At 59.8% G+C, this 13,784-nt stretch overlaps 4 protein-coding genes across 4 annotated transcripts in view; 3 read left to right on the top strand and 1 right to left on the bottom strand.

Moving 5' to 3' along the window:
* Positions 1 to 143: 143 nt before the first annotated feature.
* On the top strand, positions 144 to 2,641 carry RHTO_00886 (Endonuclease/exonuclease/phosphatase superfamily protein; the record flags this gene model as incomplete). The annotated part of the gene is made up of 3 exons (XM_016414570.1): positions 144 to 1,301; positions 1,493 to 1,868; positions 1,935 to 2,641. 3 exons carry the CDS (start codon positions 144 to 146, stop codon positions 2,639 to 2,641), a joined length of 2,241 nt encoding a protein of 746 aa, XP_016273251.1.
* A 562-nt stretch (positions 2,642 to 3,203) lies between these two features.
* Positions 3,204 to 6,596, top strand: RHTO_00885 (reverse transcriptase; the record flags this gene model as incomplete). Its single annotated transcript, XM_016414569.1, has 2 exons — positions 3,204 to 4,321; positions 4,418 to 6,596. 2 exons carry the CDS (start codon positions 3,204 to 3,206, stop codon positions 6,594 to 6,596), a joined length of 3,297 nt encoding a protein of 1,098 aa, XP_016273250.1.
* A 65-nt stretch (positions 6,597 to 6,661) lies between these two features.
* Positions 6,662 to 7,314, bottom strand: RHTO_00884 (protein disulfide oxidoreductase; the record flags this gene model as incomplete). Its single annotated transcript, XM_016414568.1, has 4 exons — positions 6,662 to 6,776; positions 6,832 to 6,915; positions 6,978 to 7,104; positions 7,167 to 7,314. The coding sequence occupies 4 exons, from the start codon at positions 7,312 to 7,314 to the stop codon at positions 6,662 to 6,664; spliced, it is 474 nt and encodes a 157-aa protein (XP_016273249.1).
* Positions 7,315 to 12,702: 5,388 nt separating this feature from the next.
* The window catches only part of RHTO_00883 (pre-mRNA-splicing factor CWC25), a gene marked incomplete at both ends in the record, with an annotated part of 1,521 nt that continues 439 nt past the window's right edge, over positions 12,703 to 13,784 (top strand). Inside the window, 4 exons of the mRNA XM_016414567.1 lie at positions 12,703 to 12,733; positions 12,796 to 12,824; positions 12,887 to 13,147; positions 13,227 to 13,599. Of these exons, the coding sequence (XP_016273248.1) occupies positions 12,703 to 12,733; positions 12,796 to 12,824; positions 12,887 to 13,147; positions 13,227 to 13,599 (694 nt within the window). The remainder of the gene's footprint in view (positions 12,734 to 12,795; positions 12,825 to 12,886; positions 13,148 to 13,226; positions 13,600 to 13,784) is intronic.

The raw sequence follows: 13,784 nt of genomic DNA, 5'->3' as shown, positions 1-13,784 counted from the left end.
CCAACCCGCCAAACGCCCTCAACAAGCCGTGTGACCCGCTTGACTCCCCACCCCCGGAAGGGGTGGCGGTCAGTGGACCTCTCGCAGCGCTCTCCACCAGCGTACAGAAGCTTACAGACGTTGTGGACTCTCTCCACACGCGCATGAACACCTGGGAATTGAGCAACCGCTTTGCAATCCTCCAGCGAGACGCCACGGACCCTCCCCCTCCGCCGGCGCCTGCAGTGCGTTCCTACGCCGCTGCAGCAGCCGCAGCTCGCCCAAATGCGCCTCCCGAACCGCCAGCAGCGCCCCGCGCTTCCGCCCCCTCGAAACCCGCGCCCCGCACGTCCCTCATCGCCGGCACCGCGGACCTCCCCGAGACGCACTTCCTCCGCGCTCTCCCCGAGCACCGGATCCTCCCCTGCGTGCGCAAGATGATGGTCAGCTCGTCCCTCGACCCCTCGACCCTTGTCTATGCCCGACGCATGGACAGGGGGGACGTACGACTCGTCACCCGCGGACCTTCTGCCGCCGACCTCCTCCACCGCGCCCTCTCCGCCTACTCGGCCGAGATCGTGGTGAAGATGCCGGTCGAGGCAACGTCGTTGGTGATGCACTGGGTGCCGGTCGATGCGGACGAGGTGGAAGTGCGAGAGAAGGTGGAAGAGTGGGTCGGCGGTGAAGGAAAGGTTGTCGGAGCCAAGTGGCTGTCGCGGCAGGCGGATAAGTCGTACGGATTGTGGTTCGTGGAGTTGTGCAATGCGGAGGACGTCAGCGTAATCTTACGTGAGGCGGTCCGCCAACTCAGGCCGGGAGTGTGGGTGGAGATGGAGAGGGCCAAATCGGTGGCGGAGAGGAGAGCGGAAGCGAGGAAGCAGATGGACAAAGCCCACGCACCGCTCGAACCAAACACCCGCACGTCCACCCCAGCCCACAACTCCGCTGCTCCCCTCCCTTCGCCCGACACGACGATCAAGTCTCCGCCACAGACGCCGCCCCGCTCGGCGGGACCGCATGGAACAATGGCAACAGGTTACCTTGGTACGACGGCAAGCGCGAGTGCGGCAAACCTTTCGTTGAGGATGCTGGTTGACGAGTCGTCAGGTGACGGGCCGTCTGCCTTCCTCGAGACGTCGTCTCGCGCATCCCTAATCCCGCTCCCGCGCTCACCGACGCCAACCGTCGATGACCTGCGACCTGAGCCGGTGGCGGATTGGTCGGTTGATGCGGAAGAAGAAGAGGTCGAGCGAGAAGAGAAGAGCGAGTCGGAGAGGGAGGAGGTTGCGACGGCGGCGGACGACTTGGCGGATCTGGGCGCGGTGCACAGGAGCGAGATCGAGGGGAAAGGGGAGGGAAAGCGGACCGAGGCGAGGAGTGAGAGGGAGGAGGGATTGCCGAAGGGAAGGGAGTCGAGGAGGCAGGTGCTGAGGGAAAAGAACCTGTTGCAGACCGAAGGAGCTGTCAGCACTCGTTCTATCCCTCCAGCCAGGCGCGCTCTGCGCGTTCGCAGCGTCGTCTCCTCATCGGAGGACGAGCTGCTCCTCCGCCCCAACCCGCCGCCGCCGCCTTCGCAGATGAGGAGGACGACGAAGACGAGCCTCCGCTTATGAGCAAGCTCGTCGTTGTCACCTACAACATCCACCGCAGCCCAGACGTATGGGCGCAACTCGTCAACTCGCCCGCACTTCAGCGAGTCGACGTCCTCCTCCTCCAAGAAGTGCCCCGTTCCCTTCATCCTTTACCCCGCGGCTGGTCCCTTGTTCTCCCTCCGCCCATCACATACACGACAGACAAGCCAACTCACCCCCAATCCGCCGCGCTCGTCTCCCCTTGTTTCCCGCCCTCCGCCTTCTCGCAACTCCCGGTCGCGTCGAGAGACGTCGTCGGTATCGATCTGCGAGTCAACAAGCAGGAATCAGTATGAGTTGTCGGCGTCTACAACCCGTGCGCAGGCGGCCGCTCCCCACCCAACCGCTCCGTTCGAGAAGCCCTTCCGCCAATCCTCGCATCCTCGTCACCGCAGACCACCCTCGTCATCGCCGGCGACTTCAACCTCCACCACCCGGCCTGGAACGCGTCCGTCCTCGAGCCTGACGACGAAGGAGAGGAGGCCCAAATCACCTTTGAGGAAGCCGGACTTGTCCACCTGCATGAGGCGAGCGAGGCAACTTGGTCGTTGTCGAGATCGAGTCGAGTGCTCGACTTGGTGCTAGGGAACCTGCGCGCGGACGAACGACTTGTCAGCTCAGTCATTGACGAGAAGCTCGAGTACGGATTGGACCACCGCCCGATACGCACTGTCCTTGCCGTCGAACGAGCAGACCGCCCGCCGGCCTACCCCCGCCGCCTCTTCCGCAAAGCCGACCCAGCAACCATCCTCCGCGCCTACGCCAAACTCGCCACGTCTGTCGCGTGGCCTGCAGCCCTTCTCACGCTGATTCTCTGCCCGCTGTACGAGCAGGCTCGACACTCCTTCTACAAGCACATCCGGCTTCGCCAGACCCCCACCGTTGGCTTACTCCTCGGCAACGTCAACTTTCGCCAGCCTCTTCTCGACTTCATCACAACTACCGGCCGCTTCGCCCGCCTGACGGAGCCAGCAAAGGATGAGGAGCGGGAAAAGAATACAAGGGAAGGATTCGACAACAGCGGGACGTAGAAGGACAGTCCAAGGCCCTCAACCACACCGACTTGCCCCTCCCCAATTTCCTTTTCCACTCTCGCTCGCCTAACTTGCCCTCGTTTTGCCTCGCTCCAAGCTTGGCGAGCTCCCTGCACCACATTCTACCACACGACTTGCCCACCCCCCATTCCCGCCGTCGTCGTCGTCGTCGTCGCGGTCCAAGAAGGTCAAGGTCAAGATTGGCATTTTCTCAATGGCTTCTCAATGGTTTTGTTTCGTTTTTCATTTCTCAAGCTCCACACACCCTCCTCTACCAGCCCACCACACCGCGTCTCCCCATTCTCACTCCCCTTCGTGTTATCGCACTTCTTCACTCTCGCGGCTACTTTTCCGCTCCACCTATGCCCACCCTCCCACTGTACCACCACTATAGCCTCCCCACGTCAGTAGATACCCCCTTTCAACTCGTTATGCGCTGTGGCAGTCAGCCCCTGCCGGTCTACATGGGCTTAGCCCCGATATGACTTGAAACAAGAACTTCTCTCTCTCTCTTCTCACGCCAGCCGACCTAGACACCGAAGCGGCGACACTCGACTTGATGCTCCGCGAGACCGTCTCAGTAGCCGTCCCACTCGCGAAACCGTCGCGCTCGCGGTTCGCGCACCGATGGTGGAGCTCAGAGGTCGCCGATGTTGTCGGCGAAGCGAGGCGAGCACGCACTCGAGCGTACCGAATGAAGGCGCGAAGATTGGAGGGGGAGGGAGAGGAGGTAGAGCTGGCAGTGCGGAAGGCGCGGGTGGCGACAAATAAAGCGAAGGCGGTGATCAGGCGAGAGAAGAGGAGGGCGGAGAGGGCGGAAGTTGAGGAAGTCGATGAGGCGTCGTTGTGGAAGGTGGTGAAGAGGAGATTGGGGGAGGGAACGTCAGCAGCCGCGTCAACCCCGCCGCTCAGGAAAGACGACAGGACGTACGCGACGTCGCCCGGCGACAAACTCGCCCTCCTCCAGCCAATCCTCTTGCCGGTGGTCGAGCCGCACATCGTCGAGGCGCAACCTGCGGACAAGGAGAATGGGAGGACTGTCAGCGGACTGCAAGTAGGTTACGAGTTTATTGTGCCTCCCGCTACGAGTCCAGCAGACGACCGCCACGCGAGTGAGCACGAACGCACCTTCGCAGATCTCGCACCAAGTCGAAGCCGAGTAGACGATGTCGACGACGCCGGCGATGGCAACGACGCCAAGACCGACTGGCCGGACCTGCAGGAGCACGAAGTCGAGTCAGCTCTCCGCCTCGCACGCCCTTTTGCTGCCGCTGGCCCCGACGGAGTGCCCAACCTCGTCCTCCAAGCCGCCTGGCCCGCCCTCAAGGCCCGCCTTGTTCCGCTCCTCACTGCCTTGCTCCGGCTGGGCCACCTCCCGACGAACTGGCGCGACGCAACTGGAGTCGTCTTGAAGAAACCGAAGAAGGACGATTACTCGCTCACCAAATTGTACCGGTTGATCTGCTTCGAGCGATGCATCAGCAAGCTCCTCGACTCGATTGTAGCAAGGCGTATCACGCACCTCGTGGACTTGCTCAAGCTCATCCCGCCCAATCACTTCGGTGCCCGACCAGGTCGATCCGCCGAGGACGCGGTAGTCTGTTTCGTGGACGAGATCAGGCATCAGTGGCGGAACGGAAACGTTGTACTCGGCATCGCGCTCGACGTCGCGAAAGCGTTTCCATCGGTGCGGACCGAAGTCCTCGTGCGGGAGATGGAGGAGAAGGGCTTACCGCGCTCGCTCCGCCGCTGAGTCGAGTCCTTCATGACCAGCCGGACGTGCACGCTGCGGTTGGAAGGCGTTAGCAGCAATCCGGTCGAGTGGAGAAGCGGCCTGCCGCAAGGCTCACCGCTCAGCCCAATCCTATTCCTCCTCTACAACTCCGGCGCACTTGAAGCGTGCGAGACGCCGACATTGACGTCCTTCGGCTGGGTGGACGACCTGAACGTTCTCGCCTGGGGAAGAAATGTGGAGGAGGCAGTCAGCGCAGCCCAGCGGATCGTGCCCGGCCTCGAGGAAGGGTGGGCTACGCACCACAGTCTCTTCGAGCCATCGAAGACCCTCGTCACTCGCTTCTCACCCGTACGAGACCGCTCGATCGACGACCCGAAGGTCGTGCTCTGCGGCGAGGAACTTGAGTACTCGTCAGCGGTCGGGATGCTGGGCGTCACGATCGACGAGCGGCTCACCTTCAAGCACCACATGGCTTCGTGCGCGTCGAAGGCGTCGAAGGCGATGGTAGGCGTCGGGCTCTTGGCAAGGAGCCGAGGCGGACTGAAGGCGAAGTTTGTGCGGCGCCTGGTCGAAGCGGTGGTGCTGCCACGCCTGACGTGGTGTGCTGCGGCATGGTACAAGCCAGGAGCGTCAGTCAGTAAAGTCCTCGAGCAGGTGCAGAAAGCTGCAGCGCGCACGGTCACGGGCGGATATCGGACGACCTCCCTCGCCGCCCTCGAAGTCGAGGCAAATCTCCTCCTGCTCGACCTGCGTCTGACCCACCAAGTCTTCCGCCTCGCCCTCCGCCTAGCCACGAGTCCTTCAGACTCAGCGCTCCACGCCCGATTCCGGATCGCCCGCCCCGCCGTGCCCGCCAAACACCCGTCCCCAATCCACCTCGCGCTTCATTCCTTCCCAGACCTCCTCCAGCCGCACACACGAGTCGAACACATCGTCTACTCACCTCTTGCGCCATGGTCGAACCCGCCGCGCTGCCGGCTGGTTGTCGACGTGTCGAAGGAGGCGTCGGTCGAGGCGCACGGTCGGGAAGTCCTCGCACTCGACGATGCAGGCGGCTTGGCTACGTACTCGGACGGCTCGCTGCTCGGCGGTCGAGCAGGCGCGTCGGCGGTGGTGCGCTTCGGTGCGGGCGAGGATGAGCTGTGGGGAAAGAAGGCGAGGACGATGGGTCAGCTGCAGTCGGTGTACGCAGCGGAGCTGGAAGGGGCGCGTCTCGCACTGGACGGTATCCAGCAGTCCCTCAGCACCACTCCAGCGCCCTCCGCCACGCTCTTCATCGACAACCAGGCCGTCGTTTGCTCGCCGTTCGACCCATCCCCCACCGCCGGCCAATCCGCCCGACTCGCCCTGCGCGCGCTCGCCCTGGCGCTCGAGCACGACCACCCATCAGCCAAACTCACCTTGCAGTGGCTCGCCGGCCATCTTGCGGCGCCGGGGAACGAGTTGGCGGACGAGGAGGCGAAGCGGGCGGCGGGAGTTGGCGATGACGAAGTGGGGAAGTCGAAGGGACGGCTTGCAGGCGGGCGTGGGAAGCGCAGACGCGGTCCTAAGCTGTTCAAGCCGGACCAGGGCAGCAGCAGCTCGTCGTCAGCGGACGAGAGTGGGTGGGAGGAGGACGAGGAGGAGCGGGCGGCTCGCCTCGAGCGCGAAGTCGCTCGCCTCAGTCGACTCGACTCCTCAACACTTGCGGGCCCCGATGGGCTCGTCAAAGGAGGCACGACACTGCCGAAATCGCTATCGTCGCTCAAGCAGGCTCATTGCGCTGCCCTCCTCGCCGAGTGGACTCGTCGCTCATCGCTCTCTTCATCGCCTGGCGCCGGACTTCGTGCTGTCGACGCTCGCCCGCCTGGACCACCCTTCGCACGCGCACTACATGCCCTCGACAGGGTTCACTCCACCCTTCTCGCGCGATTCCGGCTCAAATTCAACGATTTGGGATCGTCGAAGGCGAGGATGGGTCTTGGGACGGGACTTTGCGAGTGCGGCGAGGCGGTGGAGACCCGCCAGCACTACATCCTCGAATGCTCGCTCTATTCGGACGAGCGCCAGCAGCTCCGGCGCGAAATCGGCTCGTCGAACCTCAAGATGGACAAGATCTTCTCTCCTCGCTTCTTCCAACCTGTGCTTCGTTTTATTCTGGCTTCTTATCGCTTCCCACAGTTGTATGCCCCTCTCCCTCTCGTAGCTCACGTAGCGCCTGGCGGCTCGCCCTCGTAGGTGGCCCCAAGTGAACATGGGTCTTTCCAGGCCTGAACGACTTTAAACTCGGAATCTATCCTATCCTATCCTATCCTATTCTTCTTCGTATCGGAGGCGTGCAAGAACAGCACGAAAACCTTGTCCTCCTTTGCAGCACGCCGCAGCTCGTACTCATTCGCGATAGGTTTGATGCTTGTCCTGCAAGAGAAGCGTCAGACCTGTTTGCCTTCCCGGGCAGAGAGCCGAAACTCACGCAGACATCGCCTTAAGCGCGAAGTCGCGGAAGGCGTCGACGGAACGCTTGCCCATGTACTCGACCGAAGCACCCTTGTTGTAGCTGCGAGAGGATACGCAGGTCAGCTTGGCAGAGCAAGACGGTCGCGGACCTGCGGGACGCACAACTGCAGAGTCGGGTATGCCTTGACGCCCTCCTTCCGGCACGCCTTCTTGTTCTCGTTCGCGTCGCAGTCCATCTCGTAGATGCGGATGCCTGAGGGCGCGACGGCGGCAGTGAGGTCTTTCCACTCTGCATGGCACAATCGTCAGTTCTTGGCCACTTGCCAACTCCCGCGTGACACGGCGACGTACTCGGCGCAATCTGCTTGCAGTGGCTGCACCACAGCGCATAGAACTTGACGAAAGCGGGCGGCGCGTCAGGCTCCTTCAGGAAGCCGACCTTGTCTGCCTTGGGCATAAGGACTGTGTCGTCGATTGCTGGCCAGTCGTAGAGCTGCATGGACTTGGGCAAGGCAGAATGCTGGATGACAGACGTTCAGTGAGAGAACTTGGCCGTTGTGGTCTTCCCATCGTTTCTTACAGTTGTACGCTCGTCCCCCGCTTGTAGCTCCTGCAGCGACTGGCTTCTCGCCCTTGTAGGTGGCCCCAAGTTGACATGGGTCTTTCCAGGCCTGAACAACTTTAAACTCGTAATCTGATCTCGGAATCTATCCTATCCTATCCTATCATTGGGCAGGCAGCATTTGGGTGAACAGGGGTCCTGCCAGACGCAGAGTGTTCAGTTTCAGTGAGCAGCCATGTCTCTCCTGTGCCTGCAAATTGCCCACAAATGACTTCTTCTGCTTGCTCGTGCTGACATGCGCGTCAGTGCCGTCTCCTGCTGCTGTTTGTTGCCTGTGGTGAAGTGCGCGTTCAAGCTGAGGATGCCAGAAGGGGCCTGAGCATTAAGGAGAGCATCTCAACTGCCTTGGTTCTGCTCACAAGAGAGAGGCCTGCCTGGCTGTGCTTCATGAGCCTTCTGAGCGAGAAGCAAGACAGACACTGAAATCAGTCACTCTCAGCTGACTAAGGCTGTAATTGGCCAGACTCAGTTGACAAGAAGTTGTTACACATTTAGGAATGTGAATTGCCATTGCAATACAGTAGTGCATGTCTGTCCAATCCCTTCTCCCCTGCCTCTTGGCCAGATCCGAGGGGGCAAATCTGGACACACAGCAATCAACTTGGACTCAGCCATGTTGTATGGCTCTCCTACCTGCCTGTGTAGGCCAATGATTGATCCTGCTTTGGAGCAGAAAGAGAGAGCAGAGTGCAGCTGATCTCCAGCGCAGCAGTGTGTGACTCCTGCTCCCGCCCTTTACCATGCCCTTGCTGAGGATGGAGACTCTGTAGCTATGCTTGCCCTGACAGGCCTGTCTCAGCAGCAAGCAGATGACAGATAGATGAGATGGTGACCCCCCGGGCCCTGTCTGCAATTCAGACTTCCATCCTTTGAGACACAGTCCCTTCTCTCCCAAGTGACCTTCCTTGAGTCTCTGTGCACTACGAGCCTCAAAGAGTACATTTGTTGTCCTCCTTCCAAGCACTTTCGGCCTGTTCTCCAGTTCAAATGCCGCAAACCAGCTCAAACAGTCTACCTCTTCCAACTCTCCATGTTGGCGACCCAAGTGTGACTGGGAAACGCAGAGAGAGCAAAGGAAGCAGCTGGAGAGAGGGAGAAGTTCGCTGATTGACATACTTGCTCATTCACAGCCTCCCAGCATCACTGCATAAATGACTCTCTGCTCAAGCTGTAGCTGTTGCCAGTCAGTCAGTAGCTGCCGGATCAGCAAAGCCAATGGGTGAGGTGGCGCAGACTGGAGGCCAAGCTCACCATCTCTTCTTGAACTCCCTCTGAGATAGATAGATATTCTTGTTTCAAGTCAATTCGGGTCTGAGCCCGGCTACCGGCAGAGTCTGGCTGCCACAGCTCAAAACAGTGAGAAGGGTGTACTACTGAGACAGTGAGAGCGGTAGAGTGAGCAGGTATCGCAAAGGAGAGTGTCAGAAGTGAGCGAGAGGGAAAGGCGGTCAAGAATTGAGATAGAACGACGGCGAGTGAGGATGGGGCAAGGTGAGGTGGTTGGGCAGAAAACGAAGCAAATCGGTCACGAAATGAAAGAGAAATGAGGTATCTTGGTCCTGGTCTGGAGGAGTCGCGACAGCGAGTCCAGGCGCGGTTGAGGCGGATCGAGCTGGTGTAGAGAGGTCGCGAGGAAAGCTGTGAGGGAGATGTGGGAGTTGGAGCCGGTTTGCTGGGGTTTTGAGGCAGGGAAGGCGGGAAAGGGACAAGAGGAGGGGAAGGGCGCGAGGTTGGGGAGTTGTTGGGCCGCTCCTTTCGCTTCTCCTCTGCACCATTACTCCTTCTCCGTCTTCTCCGCCGCTGGCGACTTCTATAAGCGCGGAAAGCGTCCGGTGCGGTCGAGAAAGTCGAGGAGTGGGTCGCGGTAGAGGGGGTTTCCGAGCAGAAGGCCGACGGTGGGGTTCTTGCGACGGTGGGGTTCTTGCGCAGGCGGAGGTGCTTGAAGAGGTCTCCATGCAAGCTGGACCCACTGCATTCTTAGGGTGCCCTTGATGCGGTGAGGGGAAGGCAGGTCAGCAAAGTCAAGTTTGAATTGGCAGTATCCTGTCCTCTATTTGAGCGTAGGCCGGAGGCCGCACAACAGAAATGAGGCAGAGTGGTGTGACTGGAGGTGTTGGGTTGGACCTTTGTGGTCTCTTCTCATGGTTGTCCGTTGCTGTCGCTGACTGGAGAACCAGCAATCAACACTGTTCTATCATCACTGAGTCACCGACCAAGCAAGTACTGTCACCGAATGAGGCAGCTTGCACTGGCATTGAGCCTGCTTGTTCACAACTTCCCTTGGTGAGACCAGGACTCCGTCCAGGAGTCACAGCTACAGCTTACCCAGTTTCTGCTCAGCCCAGCTCCATTGTGGCCTGTAGGGAGTGCAAACAAAGATGATCAGTTCAAGGGAAAGATGAGGGCAAGTAAACAGAGGAAGCTGCACATGTTTGGCTACTCCTCCACTTTCGCCAGTGCTTCTCTTCCTTGCATCGTAAACTTGCAGATGACTACTGGAGCACGAGAGAAGCTGATCTGACTGAGGAAGCTCACCCAACCTCGCCTCCTTGAGAAGCTGAAGTGCAAGACTGCATCTGGAAATCCAGCCTGACCCACCTTCAGAAAGCTTCTGGCAGCAAGTACAGTTCTTGTGTGCAAAAGAAGGAAAAGAACAGTGCCAGCAGTCTGTAAGAGCGATTAGGTGACCTGCTGAATAGTCGGTGATCTGGAAGGGCAGGAAAGTGACAAAGTTAGCTGGGGAGTGAGAGAAAAGGCGGTGGAAAGGCCACATCATTGTAATTCTGTAATTGTGTTTTCTTGTCGGTCGCTGCTCGGCTGTAGGCAATGTCACTAGCCAGTCAGTGTAGCGACTAAGCGGGGAAAGGGGTACAAGTGACAGCTTGACAAGTCTGTTATATAGCGCAACCAGGAGCAAGCAAGAAGCTCCCTGACCAGCTGGACATCCCCCAGGAGCGCTGTCACACATCCCACAGCAGGGCTGAAGGGCCTCAATGGGTTTGGCGGGCTTCAAGCCATCAAACCTTTCCCGTTGTAACATTCATTACATTTTGACCGAGACTTTCTAAGGCACTGGTGGTTTAGTGGTAAAATTGGACATTGCCAGCTCTTGAATTTGTCTGGCCCCGGGTTCGATTCCCGGCCAGTGCACCGCTTTTTGCTCCTTCCTCGAGCATGATCCTCGAGCATGCCGTGTTGCAGAAACCGAACCGACTCTCCAACGCATTCATCCGGTCCGGCGCTCCAACTTCTCCTCCAACTTCTCCGCAGTGGCAGCACGTCTACGCAGCACTGAGTCCCAACTGCGCCCCAAAAATGCGTGAGAGCGTGTCGACAGGTGTCGGAGAGAAGGCGTCTGCCACCGGACCTTTTTGCATAGGTTGCCTCAGCGGACGTCAGGCTGAGCCCGCTGTCACGCTCAGCCGTCTCTTCCAGGTCTGCAGCTTTCTGCATCCAGCAATCAGACATTGACAGCCGGCCTGTTTGGGTACGGGGCGGGTTGGGCGTGACGAACGCCGCACAGTGTGGGCAGTTCGGGCAGCAGAACCCCAACCATGCTCTCAGTGCTGACTGCACGCAACGCGACGTGCAACCTCGAGCCAACTGTCTCCCGCTTGTAAGGCCGCCGCATTCTGTTGTAGTTCTCCCTTGTGCGCTGGATTGATTGGTCTGCAAAGAAACATTGCACACTCTCAGGCTCTGGAGAGCACGTTCAAGCATCCAGGAGAGCCGCGACTCAGCCAATCTGCTAACACCTCCTCGCCTCCTCCTTTGCCGTTGCCTTGCACTCACGGTGGCAATGTTGTCATTGTGTAGACGTGCTCTCTGAACTACAAGATGTGTTTCCCATCCTCGCTCAAGATCTCTCTGCAAGACAAAGACTCGAACAACTGATTGCTGAACGCGCCGCACATTCCGCTGCCCCGCTGCACCGTGCGGGCATTGGGGAGGCCCAACCCCCAAGTCTTCTCTGGTTTAGTCAAAGTCAGGAAAATCCCGCCGCACTGTTCCGGAGGGCGGGGTGCGGGCTGACATAGTCACCAGCAGACTCAGTCCAGCACCTTGGTCTGCAACTGTACCATTTGACAGATGGGGCCAGCTCAAGGCACAGTGCCCTGTGAGCAAGCTTTCCAGTCACAAAAGGGCAGAGAGCGCCTTACTTTTCCTGGAAAGGAAGCGAGCAACAGCAAAAAAGCTGGCCGAAAGCAAAAGCAAATGCCCCCACACAGGATCGAACTATGGACCTTTCGCTTACTAGGCGAACGCTCTGCCACTGAGCCATAGGGGCTGTTATAGGGAAAACGCGTAAGTACGTTTATAAACGGAAACAGCGCTTGACTCCGACTCTTTCCTCCTTCTCTTGTTCAATGCTTGCACATCTTGTCTGGAAGGCGGAGGAACAGGCCCACAGTGTAGCCAAGTGACGCTTGACTGTAAGGCATGCTGCGTCTACATCCCTGCCCAGAAAGTCGGCCTTCTTTTCCTTCTCCTCGACTTTCCAAAAAGCATGCCCGTTTCTCCTGCAGATGCTTGTCCAGCCTAGTTGCAAAAGCTTAATGCCTCCAGGGTGGATCGAACACCCGATCTTGTCATCACCAGTTCCGGCTGCTCACTGTGGAGAGCGGAGGAGGATGAGTGTACTGGAGGAGGAAGATGATTCTCTTCTTTCTATGTACGAGTGACACGCCCTGCCACTGGGCCATGGAGGCCATGTTGTGCTGCCAACATTTTGCAGTACACATTGCACACACGGAGGGAGGGGACAGAGAACCAGGGATGAACTGCCTTTGAGACTGCCACAGCAACTGCCCTGGAGATGAGAAGGCCTGTACGCTTCGTGTCCAGGGTGGGAAGGCCAGGGAAACGCCCTGAGATCTCTGACTGTGGCCAGCCTTGGTCCTGGCAAAAGGATTCCTGGACAAAAAGAGGGAATGCACTGGCCGGGAATCGAACCCGGGGCTAGACAACGTCGAGAGCTGTAACCAACAACATGGCAATGTCCAATTTTACCACTAAACCACCAGTGCCCGTTCACGTGACCTGCTGTTTAGAATGGCAACCTGCCCACTCTGCTCGGCTCGTCGCCACTTTTAACTTGGCCTCGTCACGCTCGCTGGCTCTTCCCACTTCAACGCACACGCTCGCCACCCGCTGCAGCTGACTGGGTTCACGGGCTCTGCTACTGCTGCTGGACTCTGAAACCCCCGCACTCGCACCCAGCTCTCTCACCCACGCCAGCCCACCACCCCCGACACCGCCGCCAAGATGGGAGGAGGCGACCTCAACATGAAGAAGTGTGCGTGGCTAGCCTGCTACACACTCACTCGAGGCACTCGCTGACTCTGTGCGCGTGCCCAGCCTGGCACACGGGGACGTTTGCCAACCAGGTGACTCCCTCTTCGTCAGGGAACCGTCCGCACACCTCGCTAACACACGCACACGCCCGCAGGAACGAGTGTGGAAGAAGGAACGCGAGGCCCTCGAGGAGCGCAAGAAGCTCCAGCAGCTGCAGAAGGAGCTCGAGCAGGAGCGCGCCGTCCAGGAGCTCCAGCGACTGCAGGAGGCTGCCGGAGGCAAGAAGCGCGATGAGCGGGTCGACTGGATGTACGCGGCGCCCGCAGAGGGGAACGGGCCCAACCCGGACGAGCTCGAGGCGTACCTCCTCGGCAAGAAGCGCGTCGACAAGCTCCTCAAGGGCAACGAAGAGAAGGTGCGTTCGAGAGACTCTCTTCGGGCTTTTCGATGTTCGGCCTGTGTTGACCTCTCTCTCGCTTGCTCTCCATGCGCAGCTCCTCGCCCAGCCCACGGAGGAGGTCCCCGGCGGCTCGTTCCAGTCCCTCCAGAACGCCAACACCTCGCGGGACACGGCGTCCAAGATCCGCGAGGACCCGATGCTCGCCATCAAGCGGCAGGAGCAACTCCAGTACGAGAAGATGATGAAGGACCCGCGCAAGAGGCGCGAGTTGCGCGAGGCGAGGGAGGCGTTGCTTGGAGGTGGCAAGTCTGTCAGGCGCGAGGGGGCGGGCGAGGGCGAGTCGAAGGAGGAAAGGAGGGCGAGGAAGGAGGCGCGCAGGGCGGAAAAGGAGGCGAGGTCTGCGTCCGACAGGCGGCACCACGACGATGACCGACACCGCTCGTCTCGCCGTTCGCACCGCGACGACCGTTCGCGCTCGAGGTCGCCCCGTCGCTCGTCACATCGCGACCGGGACTCGGACGACCGCTCGCACTCGGACAGGCGGCGAGAGCGCGACTACCTCGACGCAGACGACCGACGAGCAGCACCGCGCTACCCAGACGAGCAAGATCGCCACTCTCGCCCTCGATCTCCACCTCCACCACCGCGCGAC

Source organism: Rhodotorula toruloides (assembly GCF_000320785.1).
Source record: "Rhodotorula toruloides NP11 unplaced genomic scaffold Scaffold11, whole genome shotgun sequence".
NCBI classification, from domain to species: domain Eukaryota; kingdom Fungi; phylum Basidiomycota; class Microbotryomycetes; order Sporidiobolales; family Sporidiobolaceae; genus Rhodotorula; species Rhodotorula toruloides.
This window is presented reverse-complemented; position numbering and strand designations above follow the sequence as displayed.